A 16,185-nucleotide genomic window follows, 5' to 3' on the forward strand; every position below is an offset into this window, starting at 1 on the left:
AAATGGAGTAAAGCACCTTGCTGCTACAGGACTGATGGAGAACTAAAACAAGGTAAAAGTAGTGATTTGTAACACCATTAGATTAATAAACTGTAAGAACTGGAAGATCTAACAATTGAATACAGAGAAGATTGACTAGCTGGTATTTGTAAATTATAGAATCACAGAATTGTAGACATTACATGCTCTTGTGTGCAACCAACAGAGTACAAGTATTTTCTGCTCTTGACAGTGGACTGCAGAAAGACACTAAGCACGCATTTGTTAGTCTATTTTTAAAATCTTCATATTTCTACTTGTTATTTATATTTATTACATAGAGAGACAGTACATATTTCACACAATAGTATGATCAGATTCCAGAGTAGAAGTATCTGCAGGACATTATTTGTCTCTACTTTAATCCAAAATCTGTGAACAATGAACAAATTCCATATGCTTTCACAGGGATATGGCACCTATTGAGACTGATTATACTTTTCTCCGACACTATTTTATTCTAAATATATTTTTTTTTCTGAAAGTAATCAGCAGAATCACAGAAATTAACAGAAATTGCTTAAATATGCTATTTAATGTTAAAAAATCTCAAACAAAATCAATGCCATTTTCTTCAGGGAGAATATGATTTTGATGGAGGGCATTGTTGGCTGTCACCTTTCTCACTCTAAGTGCACCTTGTCTCTGCCCCTGTGACCTCTTTCCTGCATAGAGAACTGTAGCAAAGTACATGTGTTTTTCATCTGATCTTTTTGCTGCCCAGTAAACATCCATTATGTAGTTCTGTGAGTGCCTTAAGTTAGACTGCTCATTCACAGCTCACACAAATTATCACAGGATCATGGAAGGGTTTGGGCTGGAAGAGCTTCATCATCAGTTCTGCACATGGGAACTAACAGCAAATAAATCACCAGTACTCTGCAGCAAGCACCATAGCAAGAACTGTGCACACTGGGGCTCAGTGGAAATACCAACCTTCTGCAACAAGTACTGTGCCCGACAGAACGTCTTAAAAATGTGTGCTCAGAATTGATACTGGTGAACAAGCATTGCCACATGGAGTCCACATGCCCACGAAGCTCACTTGTACCATACTGAGGTGCTGCATGTGTTCCTGCCACCCTTCCCCTAACCCCTAAGTTATGGACTGGCTCAGATCCCTGCACAGAGCCTTTGCTTAGCTCACTCTGCCCACGCTCCACCTCAGCTATCAGCTGTTTGACATGTGTCAGCTGGCAAACCCTGATGAAAGGTAGCAAAGGGCTGCTCAGGATCTGGGCTCTACTAGTGTCTGCTTCGAGTTATGCATGGCAGGACCACCTCAACTTCCCTGCTCTTCTTTCCCCTTTTATATTCCCAAGTTAGGAATATAAAAGCAAGAACAGATGCTAGCTCTTCTTCAAGAAGCTGTGCTAGAAAGAGAAAACTTGAAATGTTGCACCTGCATGGGAACAACATGGAGGACAGAGACAAGTTTATCAGGGAGATGTTATGCCTCCTGTTAACACACTGAAAATACCCATGTATTTTCCTCCTTTTGAGAGAGAAGCTGCAGCAATCTCCATTAATCAATTATGAGTGAATATAAAAGGACACACACTTGTCCACTGAAAACTTTAAGAATATACCATTTTACAGTCTACCTGGACAAAAGGGAAGAAAAAGCAAAATTTCTAGTGCCAAGAAACTGAACTATGCTGAAAGCAAACAGATTTGTCTAATAATGCATGCCTATTGAAGAAGACATAAACAAAGGGAAAACTATTCCAGATTTAAAAAAAAAATTCTACTGGTTTGGAACGCTCAGATATCTGCACATAGACAGTATGCAGCCCGTTCAAATCACTTTTCTCATTATTGGATCAATTTCTATAACTATCTTCCATTTCATTAAATTGAGTGCTCAGTAAATTACAGTTTTACATGTCAGACATATTATATGAACTACCCATTACTGATTGAGAAACTATAAACTTCAACTCTGTCCCTGTTACAGGTTTTAATGCATACCAGGAAGTTCTGTTAAAGTTTTTACTTTCATTTCCTCCAAGTACAATCGATGTGGTCCCTAAATGATTCTTCTCCCCAACTCAGTGCTATCTATGGTTGGGTATATGTGAAACCAGGTCCCTGTTCTGAAAACATTAAGTTGGGTACCGCTGCTATCATTTCATCACACAATTTACATCTTTTAACCTTTACTCTTCTTGAACTGTTTTGTATGCTGATTGTCTACCAGCATCCCGCTGAGACTAATATATATGCATTTATAATCTATTTTTCTGTTGAAACATTTGAACAACAACGCCTGCAAACATATGATGTAGATCTTGAGCTAAGGTTGCTTAGAGCGCTTGCTTAGTACATGAGGGATTTACACACCATGCATGTGTTATGAAAATACGTAACAGTCGTGGACAAGGACAAACATGTACAGAGACAACACTTAAAGGCTCCAACAGAAATACTTATCAAAAGTGTATGTTCATATTTAATATTAGGAAGAAAAGGAAACACTTTTAGGAGAATTGAGGCATATGCTACCAACTTTATGTAAAAGGACTAAGAAGCAGACCCTTGCTTTGCCTTCAATCTGTTTCATTCACAATGAAATTATTTTAAAAAATAATTAACTAATACAGTGTTACTATTTTGGGAGATGTAAGTGAAAACTGTTTCCTTTCTGCATGGACAGACAAGTATGCTTTTTAGAGAAGGACAGGCTTTTTCCCCTGCTTTTTGGATATTTGTGATTCAGCTCTTAAGGTCACCAGCATATACAGCAGGACCCCAAACATTTCAGCACTAAGTATCTGCTTCAAAAGACAAGTCATGAAGAATTTATATGCATGCTAAAACAGATTTTATGCTGTGTGTGCTGAATCTTCTCCTCACATGCTATCTATTAGGACACTTTTGCCTGCCTCATGCATCTTATAAGCCTAGATAGAGGGCTGCAGGAGAGGCATTACCTTCTTGAACATTCTGGTGGAGTCTTCACTTATCTGCATGAATCGCATGATGACATTGTTCAGGTAGATCTCACTCAGCGTTGCATGGTCTTTGCTTTCTCTTCTCACTTGGTTCAGGAGTAAGTACCAGCAATTCACTGGTGACAAGAGGTTCTGGTCTTTCCTGAGGAAGGAGATACACACGTGTATAACATACAGAAACGAAAAGGGTATGTTATTAACTGAAACGTCTCACTGACATTTACAGTCATAACTTGTAATATAAAAATATCTGCATCTCAACAATCTATCCATTCAGGGATAACTCAGGTTAGGCAAGCCTCAGATGACTTTTAAGACACACTCGAGTCCCATGAGGCATGGATACTCTGCAAGTCACCTTAAAAGTATAAAATATCTTTCCACAAAGCTTAGAGATGACGTATATGTAAATGTTCAAAATCAGTAAAGGTCATTCCTGGAAGAATAACAGTAATTAATTTGTGATATCAGAAATAAACAAGCACTGGAAGCACAACTCAAATTCTTAATGAGCAGAATTGCAGGTGTAGCTGTTTCACTGCATTGGATTTGTATAACTGATGAAGTAGAAGAAAATGTCTCAAGTATCCATATTCTGTGAGCAATGCTCAGAAATTCCCAGCATTCATAAATACACTGCTACTGCTAGTCCTAGATGTGTCAATTACAAGACAAAGAGCAGGACTGGACTTTTTCCAGTGATCCAATTCTGAATTCCCATGACAGACTGTTTGCAATGCAGGCACACTCCCAGCTTTAATGTGGCAAAAAGTGAAGTAAAAGATGACTTCTCATTTCTTTTACACAAGGCAAAATAAAAATACATATAGTTCACAACTATTTCACAGACAAAAAAACCCTTTATATAATTTGTCTTATCATTTTATTGACATTTAAGTATAAAGTTTGCCTTCCAACTAACTGCTCCAGAACCTTGCTGCTCTTTTTTTTTTTCTCTTTTACAGGGATTCTCCTTTAGTTGAAAGGATAAAGCACATGAGGATCAAACAGGCAGAAGTGGTGATGAATTGAGAGAAACTCTCGCAACTCTTGGCAAACTCTTCTAATAATTAGCTCTTCTCATTGTTAGAAATATGGCCTTTAATTCCCATCTAATCATCTACTTTCAGCTCTCACCCTCAAAATCAAAGCAACAAGAAATGATTAACAGAGAAGAGTATTTTCTTTTTCATCAGTGCTTTGCTTTGCTATGAATCAGGAGTTAAGAAAACTTCCTCCATTTGTTTCAGATAGACATCTTAACAGTGTTACTTCACAGCAAGGGGTTTTATCAGCCAGGTCAGACAACAGGAGCACTCCTGAAGGGCCATGCTGATACTACTTGGTCCTCACTGCTTCTGCATGTCCCAAAGCTGATTCCACATACCTTCCTGATTGTTCTGGGGGCAATGGTGGGAACAGCTCAGGGGACCAACAACTAAAGCCACTTTTGCTGTAACCTGTTTCTCAAAGCAGAGAACAGCAAGAGCAAAGTCAAAGGTAGAACTCAAGTCATAACCCCCATGCACAGCTGCCAGTCTGGATTTAACATGTTTAAGAACAAGGAAAGATGTTTGTAAACATAAGGAAAAAAGATTTTGCCACAAGCAGAATAAAAGCCAGGGCTCTCTGTGAAGTGGTGACATATGCACAAGTTGGTTACTTCAGAGAATCATTGAGTCACTAAAACGAATTTTAAGAAATAGATATTAATGCTCTTTGAACTGTTCAAGCTGTATTTGATTAACATTTCCTTTGCCAGATCTATTTGGAAAAGACTTTTGTTCTGAAACAACAGTTTTATCTGTGTATCTCTAGCACAGCACTGAGTGAACAGTGGGAAAATTATTTTTTAGTTTTACAAACACAAAATACTGTTCTAAATCCCTAAGCATATCAGAGCCAGACACATGCATCCATTAATCAGCTCAAGTCAGGAAAATAACCACATGAGACTATGTCAGCAAGTGATGCAAATGAAGCATTTGAGAAAATGCACTGTATGTTACAAAACTCTGCCATTAAAAGGATACATTAAATTGTAAACAACACATAACGTTCACATCATCTTTACTCCTAGAAATCAGAGAGGTGAAGATGCAGCAAAGTTCACATGCAACAATAAATCAAAATAGTTTTATTTCTTAATGTCACTCTGGGCCAAAATTGTCTTTTTTTGCTGTTGTAATGTTGACTGACCTTCATGCAGATGCGTCAAAATCCTACCAACTCCACTAGAAATGAGCACACAGATTTTCAAGCTTTTGGAGCTCTGCATCTCTTCTAGATACTGTATTTTGGGTAGTTTAAAATCCATATGGTAGGTTAGGGATAGTATTTACTGAAACTACTTGTCAGAAGCTGCCATGAGTAACTGCATAGAGCCACATCAACACTGGTATTTAGGCACGCATCCACCTTCAGCTGCAATGAGAACTGCTGTGCTGCTAAGCAGGGCTGGAAATTTTAAACAGGCCTTTGAACCAGCAACAGGTACAACATGGGGGTGATATGGGCAAGCAGGTTTCTCTTACTTGTACTGCTGATGATCCTTTGTACTCCTGGTTTTTGCCATGAACCTCTCAGCCAGTTTTTCCAGGTTTCGGGAGTACTCCATCTCTATTTCCGACTTCTTGCGGAAGAAATCCTGCAGATCCTGAAGAAGCTGCACTCTCATCTCAGTCTGCTGCTCCAGGCATTTCTGCTGCTCAACGAGTTGAGCTCGGATCTCTAATGAAACAAACAAAAATCCACTCAGGTCAGTGAAAGCAAATTAACTGAGTGTTACCAACCAAAATTACAAACACTCCAGTGTACTTCATCCTCACAGCTACACCAACTGGAGCAGGATTTGAGGTCCTGTGCTGGGACACAACAGTGTCAGCTCTCACTTCTGCCACCACATGCTTCATCCCTCCACGAGCTGTCTGTCTTACAAACAGCTGGGGCTCAGGTGAGTCTCCACCTTCCTCTCCCATCCCTCCTCTGGCCACTGGCACTAGCACAACATTCCATTTGGAGCGATCTCCTTGCACAAGGTGGTGGTGCTGCCCTGAAGAATGGCTGGATAAGCAAGCAGCCTTTGGGCCAGGATCAGCCTGCTGACTGTCAGGTGTTCTGTCTTCATGTACCCCATGGAAACAACCTTGTGATAAACCCTGGAGGCACTATCCATTGTAATTGTGCACAGGTGAGTTTCCGTGTCTGCCCTATCTCTGCCAGGGAAGGAACCGGTGTACTATACATGCATCCAACAATGTTTTACAGCAAATATAGAGCAAAACAGGTACCTATACTTAGAGACAACTATTTGAAAATTTGCACCTCTGCAAAAGGTTCCAGAGACTATAGTATACTTTTTAGTATTAAAAAAATAATAATTTTAGAAGAATCTCAGTTTAGAAGAGAACAGATGCTCACAGTTCTCTTCTAGAGCAATAAAGAAAAGCCTCCAGATAACCTACCACTTTTTGCCATATGCAAAATTACTATGTAATAGGGTTTTTATTTTAGAGATTTCTGGGTTTTTTGATTTTCTTTTATTTTGGCTGGTGATTTTTCAGCTGACTAGTTAAATACATTCTGAGAACATTTAGTCTAAAAAGATCCCTCTGGTTCTTTAGAGTTCATTACACATTTGTCAGCTGCCCAGGCACAGTGTACTCCAATACTGTGGAGTAGAAGGAGTAGCATAAACACTTCCTGACAATAATATATGTGTATATTTTTTACACAGTTTAATGCTATAATAAGGATTTATCAACAGCAAAACACCCAGAAGTGATGTTCATGTAAATGCAAAATTATTGTGAAATTTTACTTGATTCTTAATGACATAACCATGCTGTGGGCAACAAGATCCTGGAAATCTTCAAAGCCCACAGCACAGTTTCAAATAGAAGAGCATTCTAAAAGTCATACTAACATCACATGGAACTGCAAACCACTAAGCACTAATAACACCACAAAATATTATCTGATGCAACGAGGATCTAATGCATCCTTACTGACCTTAGAGCAGGTATGAAGGCAGAGATCCACTCTGCTGGGATTCAAATGTGTATACTGAAATAAGGTAGTACGAGCACAGAAAACTGTTCACCAATATATTTGCTGGAGGAGGGAGACACTGCAGTATTTTCTTCCAGATCTCCTGTGAGCTACCAGCTGCTGTGTTAATCATTAATGAGACCATCCATTTTTATAGTCTGGGAGGTGAACCAAAAAATTCACGGTTTGGTTTTCACTTCATTTCAAATCAGTTTGTTGGAAAAGAAACCGTGCCTCCAGCAAGGATGAGCCACTGTAATACAACACTGTATCAATGACATTCATGTACACAGAGGAGAAAATCACATCAGAGCTGGAAGGTTAACAACAGAAACAGATGCTCAAGACCACTTTTTTAGGTGTCTACTACTGTTAATATTGCAGTCAGTGAAAAATCCTGTGTATGGGGTACTGGCTCTACAGATCCACTGGTCAGAAACAGCAATTTTGTTTATAAGCTGGAGTTTTCACTAAATCCAGATCCATGTACATGGTCACTATACTTCAGCCATCTCCCTTTCTCACTCAAGATTTTCTAACAGCTACTTTGAAAGCAGCATTTTGTACAGAGCAACTATGTTCTGATTATTTTGTAGGTCAGTGTACCTTGCTGCTATAATTCTTCTTTTTTAGGCAGGCTTTTACCATAGCAACAGGAATGAGAAAGATTTTAGAAACAGGAATATATGAATAGAAATACAAGAAACAATGAACAAGGGACAACTGACAAAATATGAGAAACTGCCTTAGCTTTTTAATGCTGTCTGGATTTCCAGTGGACAACAGTGGCTTCCTTCAAACTTGTATTTTAGGAAACAAAATTGAAGCATGATCTATGAAAGCTGATGGAGATGTACGAGCTCTGAGTAAGGCTGGTAAAATTAGGGGCTCAGGGGGCTGCAGCTTTATGAAGGGAAGATTTCTAATTTCTGTTTATTTGAATCTCAGCAAAGAGAAAGAACATGTTGATTCCAAAAGGCTAAGCCTGTGGCCTCCTGCTGGAGGAGAAAAAGGGGAGATGTACATCTCATTGATGCTAGCTGACCATAGTCAGTCCAGAAGTGACTTCAACAGCAGTTTTCCTTCCAGTCTTTCATGTCATTCTGCTCCTCCATTTTTTATCTTTTCTTTTACTAATAACATGTGTAATGCCACACTGGCAGGCTGAGGAGACAGCAATGAATAAGAAATCAGATGAGAAAATGTTGTGACTTCCATTTTCTGATGAGAGCGGTGGATTAAAAAAAAAAAAAAGCAAGCAACCAATCAGCCAAACAACAATAAACCCCCAGAACAAGTACTGGAAAAACAGGCAGGCAGCCTGAGTGGCTGTGTGTGACAAAATCACAACTGTCCAGGTACTGTTAATTATAATAGACTACCCATTACCTATTGCTACAGAAAAATTCACCCAGGCAATGCTATTTTCTTTAATCAGTACATGTGTGATTTCCCTAAGGCTATAAAGAGTGGCATGGAAAATTGCTGCATTGTATTCAAAGAAATAAAATCAGTATAGTCCAAACTCCATAGATACAAAGACAGGTGTAGCAAGTAAAAGAAGGGTGCCTGTCTTTACTCTTATTTTGCTGGCACGTTGAAATTAAAAGTTGAATTGGTACCAGTTGTAATGGGCAATGACATTGTCCTATTCTGCTCTGCTGAGTGGCTGATGTCAAATTGCCAGGCTATTTTGTGCCAGGAAAAGACCCATTTAAACCCTGGATGAGTTAACACCTTCTCCTTCTTTCTCTTGGCAGCTTTGAGTCAATGCTCACTGGCTTTCTGGCCAGGGGCAGGCTCAAAAGGAATTCCATCCATTTATACTGCAGTTTGCACAGACTGAGATCACAGCAACTGGGGAAAAAATTAAATCTACCTACACTTTGTCCAAGATCTGCACAATCAAAGTGAGGAAACAGTTAATGTGATGGCTATTAAATCAATAAACTGAAAAAAGTTTTATTTCTAAAGATTTTTGTGCTAAAATTTATTTTGGTTATGCCCTCACAGACACCCTCCACTACAATTACAGCATTAAGTATAAAATTACATTTTGTTTATGCCAATTTTTGTTTATGCCAATTTTGAAAATATAACTCTAACGTTTCAACAAATCTTTATTTCCTTGACAAGTGGTTAGATCTGTGCATCATGAAAAGTAAAAAGAGATAAGATATATAGTTGCTTTGAAAGTTAAGTCAGAGCACATGAAGCCGAATTACTGATATCACCCAAATCATAATCAGAAACAACTCATCAAGGTTACCTCTTTGCACACAGTACAGTATTACAAATAGTGACTTACACAGCACTGCTGTAATACCCTGCACTACCCTGAAGAACAGGTATGGAAGCAGTGACAGGCCAGTGCCCCCTGGAAGGAACCTGTGAAGTTACACAACCTGACACAATCATAATGCTGGCTACACACCAGCACGGAACTAAGCCCTTCACTTCCACACACAAAAGCACCAGACTCCATCAAACATTCCCAAAAAGTCAAAGGAAACCCCCTCCTGACCTTATAGGTCACAACTTGTAAACACATGGTATTAACCAAATTAACCCATGGACAGACCAACACTGCTGCCCTGCTACAGAACTCCCCACTGCAATGCTCACCTCCATCCCTGCCCTGAGGTACTGCAGTGCTCCAGCCATGCTGCACCAGGCTGTGCCCAGCCTTTCAGACCTTGGAGACCTTTCAGACCACCACAAACTCTCTCACCAATTCCTGAGCAAAGCAACTCTAAAGAATGCTTCATGGTGCTACCAACATTTCTCCCTCAAGAGGCTTCCTGCCTGAGCCACTCCAAGAGCTGATGCAGCCTGCCACTCTTAGCTCCCATTTAACTTTTGTGCTTGCAGGGCAGCCCTGACATGGACTTTGGTGTTTGTTGAAAGCTCTGGAAAATGCCAAAGAGCAGGAAATGTCTCCCCAGTCACCCCGCTTGGCTGCACTGCAAGCCTCCCACCTGCTGCCTCACCCTGCCTGGCAAGGAGCTATATTTAAGTCATGATTACAATTCACAAACTATGCAGACATATTAATCCAGTGGTATTACTGGATAATCATACCAACAGCCTTGGGGCCTCACCCTTCAAAAGATCACAAAAGCAAGTAACTCAACAGAACTCAGAGTACAGAGGCTCTCACAAGACACAGTTATGTTTGCAGGTTTTATCTGGGTAACCAGACAAAGGTGCATCACTTCTCATTTTTCTCCAAATGTGTCCTTCACACAAAAAAAAAAATTGCTTTCAAATGTCTCAAAAATGTCTCATCAAATGCACTAAAACCTATACATGGTATCTTAAGACTTTGCATTTCTAAACCATTACACTTAGTCTTTTTTTTACCCCAGTGAGCTATCAACACACATATCCTTCATTGTCACGCCAATGATATCCAGATCATATTTCACAGGCAAAGATTCAGACCTTAAATTCAGCCTAGATATCATCTGGCGACCAACATGCATTTGTAATTAAGCAGCTATTGCAGCATTAATCATCTTGCAGTTCCTCCTTGAAGACACTTGAATCTTATATCCTCTCATTGTGCCCTAGTTATTTAGCATGAAGAATTGCTGATGTCTACCCCTACTGCTAGAAGCTGGGGTGCTGCATGAGAGGACTAATCATTTCAGTTTCATTCGAGCCTCTGCCTTTGTAAGGACTTGGTTTTGGCTTCTTTGTCAAGATGAGTGGAGCTTTGGTCCAGTTGCGTGCAGCTGGCCAACATCTGCAGTTTAGGTTTTGCTTGAGCAAAGTGCTTATCTCCAGCCCACTGAGGATGCTGCCAGCAGAGAAATCACAGCAGGAATCACTGAGAGGGGCCTGGAGGTGTCCCTGTGCACATTTAGTACTCCTTAATGCCATGTCCCATCAGTGCTCCCACAGTTCCCAGGGACATTACTGTTCCTCTCATCAGACAAGAAAATAAAGATGGTGAGAGGCATCACATCCATGGTGGGTGCCCAGACCCAGCTGCCAATACTTGTCTCTGAGGTACACAGCCTAAAGATGCTAGTGCTGTAAAGTTTTTATTTCTCAGAGACTTGGCTGGAAAGCTATTTGAGTATTTCTATGACAAATGGCGAGGGAAGCTCTGCGGTCAGCAGGGAGTCTGGTTCACACTCTCTCCCAAGTCCTTGTTGCCATTTTCTTTGACCACAAGCAGGAAAATCCACTTCAAAAGCCAGGAAATTCCACCAGACTGACAGCTAATGAGAGATGCTGGGGTAAAGATCTCGGAGGCTGATGCAGAAATGCCTTTAAATAGATCATGAGCCTGTACCACAACATTAACCTTCTATGACAGATTAGAGGAGATCACTTCCCTGTGTTCAGCATGTAAGAAGTGTGGCTGCAGAGACAGTGATGCCCTTGAGCTTCCATAGACAGGGTTTGTGTGGACTTTGTTCTACCCTGACCCCATCAACTTCACTTAGCACACTGAGCATACAGCTTTATACATGTTGCCACTTGAAGTGGGACCTCTGCCGTGCACATCCCAGCATTGAACTTAATGTTTGACTTTGTGCTATTTTCCAGAGAATTCGTTTCAGAATTTTTGTTTGTGTGGGGATTTTGGGGGATGTGCTTGAGGTTGCCTGTGATAGATCATATCTTCAGGCTGTAGTGTAGAACTGGATGGGGACGGAGAATCACTTCTGCTATCTGAAGGGCTGTACAAAGAATGAGCATTCTGATGCCCCCGTTGACATCTGTCAACCTCTTTAAAAACCGTAAACTACATTCATTCAAGCACTTTGGCATCCTTAAAGATAAAAACCAATCCTCATGCAGCCATTAGGAGGAAAGCTGGTGTAGAAGCCATTTGCAGGATGCAGACAAATTTTTATGGGTCACTTCACTTGTCCTGCTCAAACAAAGGGAGCAGAGAAACAATGAATCCTCTCCTCAAAGCTGCAAATTTCATTTCTATACATTCAAGCAAACACACTTCTGTCTACTGCAGTCACAGACTGGGCAACTACATGTGCTAATGCAGAATCCTGTAACTGGGGGATCCCAGTGGACAGGATTCAAAAAGGGCAGCTGTATTATGGCACCTTCCAGATCCTTTTGAAATGAGAAGACATGTCTGGAAGAGCCAACAAAATCTCTAGATGTAGAAGAAGAAGGTTTTCTTCTTGTTGTTCTTGGACTAGCGCCCTCCTGCTATTCACAGCCACAGCTGCTGGTCACTTGGCTGCCTACCGTCCCAGTCTAAATGGAGGGCAGTGTGCCAGCTCATGACTTGGCAGGACACTTGTGCCACAATGCTGCTGCCAAGTGACCATGAATTTAAGCAGGCAGTCTGCCTGCACCACGTTTTGAGTGCCACTGCTTTTGTGGCAACTGCTCCTCTGCACGCATAACTAAGTGCTGGCACTATGTCCTACCAAACCTTGAGCCTGGCATACTCTGTCCTTGTAGTCACAGGATCTGGGACTGAGGACAAAAAATTCTCTCCCTCGGCGGAGAAGGAACTTTATTTTGCTCAATAGTAAAAGCTCAGCTCATCTCAAAACACTGCCAACCAGAAGAGTAGAGAGCAAAGGGCAAGATGCCTCCTCTGCGTCAACAGACTGATTCAAGGTCTTTCACCAGAGTGACCAGCCCTGAGAGAGCAGATACCCTCCCAAAATCCAGCTGCCCTACCTCTAGATGAGCAAATCAGCTCTGCAAAGAAAGACAGAGACAGTGAGAGAGAGAGGAAAAAAGAGTCCATGCAACTGTCTGCCAAGTACACAGGTGATCATAAAGTAGGTGTCTGAAAATCCATTTAGAGCATCTAAACTGTCAAGATCTATAGGAAAACTACTTCTGAAGCTTCTTAAGAGCTTCAATCATCCATTTTTTGTGCTTGTTAAAGATACCATGAGCCTTTTCTTGCAGTCTTAAATTCTAGGCACATGAGAAAATGCAAAAGAAATCAGTATGCCCCAATCTTTCTTATCTTCTCACCAATGACATATCTGCCTACAGAACAGAAAGATGATTCATGGGTCTTCTCAGAAACACTCTTTGCACAATGTCTGGGAGGCCTTATTGGCATTAGCACTCCATGAGATAAAAAATCCACACAAACCAGGGGGTCCAGTAGGAAAGAAAACCCAGCTTGTCACAATCCAAGCAGTACTGAAAACCTAATACTCTTCGTTAGCTTCCCTACTTGTAAACTGGGTGAAATCAGGTTGAATTCCTGCCTCAGCTGCTACAAGGCTGAGGATGGAGCTGCCTCTGGAAAGTGCAGCAGTATTTACTCTGTAACAGACAGTGCATCACTTGTCCACCAACACTACCCTGAATAACTCCAGTCTTAGTATTAGCACATATCCTTTACATCCAGAGAACCATAAACCTCCTGACCATAGAGATTTGAGTACAGATTGCATCCAGACCAGCACCATTTCATTTTGTTAAGTTCTACTTATTTGTCACAATAAAATCCTTCCTTCTTAATATCTTGGATGGAGAGCTGATAAGTAAAAACATCTGAAGGCTTTTTCTAGAAATGAAATGTTGAGAGAGGTGCCTTTTCTTGACAAAAAAATTAATTAATCTGAACCTCTGGCAGGTGGCATAGCTCTTCAGATGAGAGTTATACTGGTAGAAGTGCAGGCCAGGAACTCCTGAGCAGCAGGATAAGAAAGCATGAAATCTACACATCAACCAGACACAGCATCTCCTGTACACTGGTAACTATCACTGTGATAAGACTCAGAAATTAATAACTAGAGAAAATTCCCTCCCTATATCCTGTGAAAATGACTCTCCATGCACAGCACATCTTTAGGAGGTCAATAAAACATTTTTAGGATGACACACACCCTGCTGCATGTCATAAATAAGAACATGCATTTGACCCAGCCATGACTTTCAGTGACAGCTCTTTAAGTCCCAAGGCGCAGTAACAGTGCAGTTAAGCACAAAAAGGAAACAGTAATCTGTGCTGTGTGGAGGCATTTTACCCACATCACTTTTCAGTCCAATCAGTCTAACATGCAGTAAAATACTTTCACTATTGCTCATTTAGCTTTGATACACTGAGCACCTTTGTGTTTTTCTTCTAAAATAAATATGTACTTTTTTTTTTTCTGCAACAGATCCATGATGCTCCTCTTTAGTGAGACAAACAGCTATGCCACTGAGATGCCTCCAACACTGGTTTTAAAACTTGATGTATATATCCCATGCTAACTACCCACTGAGCACATCCCTGTAGTTACTTAAGGCCCTGTGTGCCCCAGCCAACCAAGTGGGGAAAGAAACTGTCTTGGGCAACCTGCCAGAGCTGCAGAGGCTGCCTTGGATGCTGGCACACTTGTGGGCAGAACATCAGCCCCTGCCCGTGAGCACGGTGCTCTGGAGCAGCACAGAGCAGGGACAGCCCTGCACTGCTGAGGCAGGACTGGGGCATCAGAGCCCTCCCTCATCCACCCAGTGCTGAGTGAAGGATGGCATCCACCACCCAGCCAAACTCTGAATGCAATTCCATCACCGTGCTTCAGGCTTCTTGCACAGACTTAACTGTAAAAGTGCAAGTCTGGCTCAGGAGAATGTCTGTCAGACCAGATGGACCTTCATCTGCATAATTTTTTAGTACGACTTGGCCTAAGTCTGCAAAACCAAAGCCCCAGTGAGGGATTACTGGTGCTCTGAGCATGACTATGATGCTATCCAAAAGTAAATTTCAGCATCTTGTCTCATTTTCACATAGCAAATAATACTGAATTTGACTCAGTAGAGGACTTAAGAAACAGGACATCATGTTTTGGGGGGAAAAAAAAGTTCTGTATGACAAACTCTGAACAGAAAATTCATATTTTTACTAATTAAACAAAAGAATAACCCCAATCATGATGGAATTACTTATTCTATCTGTGGGAGTACTAATAAATGTAAAATAGATAATCAGGTAATCACCATGCTGGTTGATTATAACTATTATACAAGCAGAAGTAACAGACAGGTATTTTTATATGTTACCTAACAAGATTAGATAAATTCTGCCGCTCTTCAAATACATTTGTCTATGTACTGCTCTGATTTGGCAGAAGGTGTAATGCCTAAAGTGAGAAGATAAAATGCCTACCTCAAAGGATGGTTTTGAACCCAATTACTCAAAGCCTCAAATTCCACTAACAGCAGCTGGGAAAAAACAAATCCTTCAGTGTCACAGAGCAGGCTCTTTCTGCTACAGGGGAGTATAAATTGGATTGTGGACCACATTTAATTAAATTTATCTTCAGTTGTTACAGTAGCAGGAGAAGAAAGCCCCCCACCACCACCAGAGGTTCCGGCTAATGGGAATAGAAAAAAATATCCCATGAGACTGTAGGTAACTGCTGCTTACTCACTCAACAGTAAAATGAAGAATAGTATCTGCTAGTAAATGAACTCTGGGCTAAAATAATTTGCATATTTCCAGGTCCCCTAGAAACAGTCTTCAATCTGTCAGAAGTTTAAAAAAAAGAAAAATATCACTCCGATTTTTTTAATGAGAGGAAATATCAGAACGAACAAAACTTGAAGCTGATGATTTGTAGAACCCAGTATCTGCATTAATTCACTGTTTTGTGTATTCTGTAAATGTTTCTCTCCAACAGATATATGACTGACTAGGGTTTCCAGCAGAGCTTTGATGACTGCTGAATGGAAGTAAAGACACCAAAAACAGCTGTAGGAATGTGCCACTTAAGGCACCTTCACTGAATGGCCAAGGGATTAATGCTTCACGTGCTTAATTCAGAATTCCTTTCTAAAAAAGGCTATAAAATCCCTATTATTACCTAAGTTTTTAGCCTATCTCCATTTGGAAATAGACATTCTGTTAGCAAAAGCTGCACTGGAGTGAGTAAAGGAGAAAGCTGCAATGGGCAGGGCAGTAGCTGTAGCTCCTAGGCCTTTTCCCTGGCTAAACTGAAATTGAATCTTGATATTTTGTAAGCATTAAGTTCCAGCTCTGAGAAGCACATCAGCAGTTATAGCACCTGGATGGCAAAGTGGTCACCTGTGAAAATAGCTATTCTTTATTCTGGGAAAAAACACTGTTTGGTAACTCACAGAAGGCCATGCACAACTTAGTAAAGAAATGAAAGATGTGACATCTGCAATGAAAAAATCT

General features: G+C 40.7%; 1 protein-coding gene across 2 annotated transcripts in view; it reads right to left on the reverse strand.

The window, feature by feature from the left end:
• Positions 1 to 16,185, reverse strand: part of SRGAP1 (SLIT-ROBO Rho GTPase activating protein 1) — a 138,047-nt gene that overhangs the window by 63,755 nt on the left and 58,107 nt on the right. For both annotated transcript variants that reach the window (XM_005480557.3, XM_005480559.3), the window contains exons 2-3: positions 5,528 to 5,723; positions 2,973 to 3,135 (exon numbers count right to left, since the gene is read on the reverse strand). In XM_005480557.3, the coding sequence (XP_005480614.1) occupies positions 2,973 to 3,135; positions 5,528 to 5,723 (359 nt within the window). The remainder of the gene's footprint in view (positions 1 to 2,972; positions 3,136 to 5,527; positions 5,724 to 16,185) is intronic.

Source organism: Zonotrichia albicollis, chromosome 4 (genome assembly GCF_047830755.1).
Source record: "Zonotrichia albicollis isolate bZonAlb1 chromosome 4, bZonAlb1.hap1, whole genome shotgun sequence".
Lineage (NCBI taxonomy): Eukaryota > Metazoa > Chordata > Aves > Passeriformes > Passerellidae > Zonotrichia > Zonotrichia albicollis.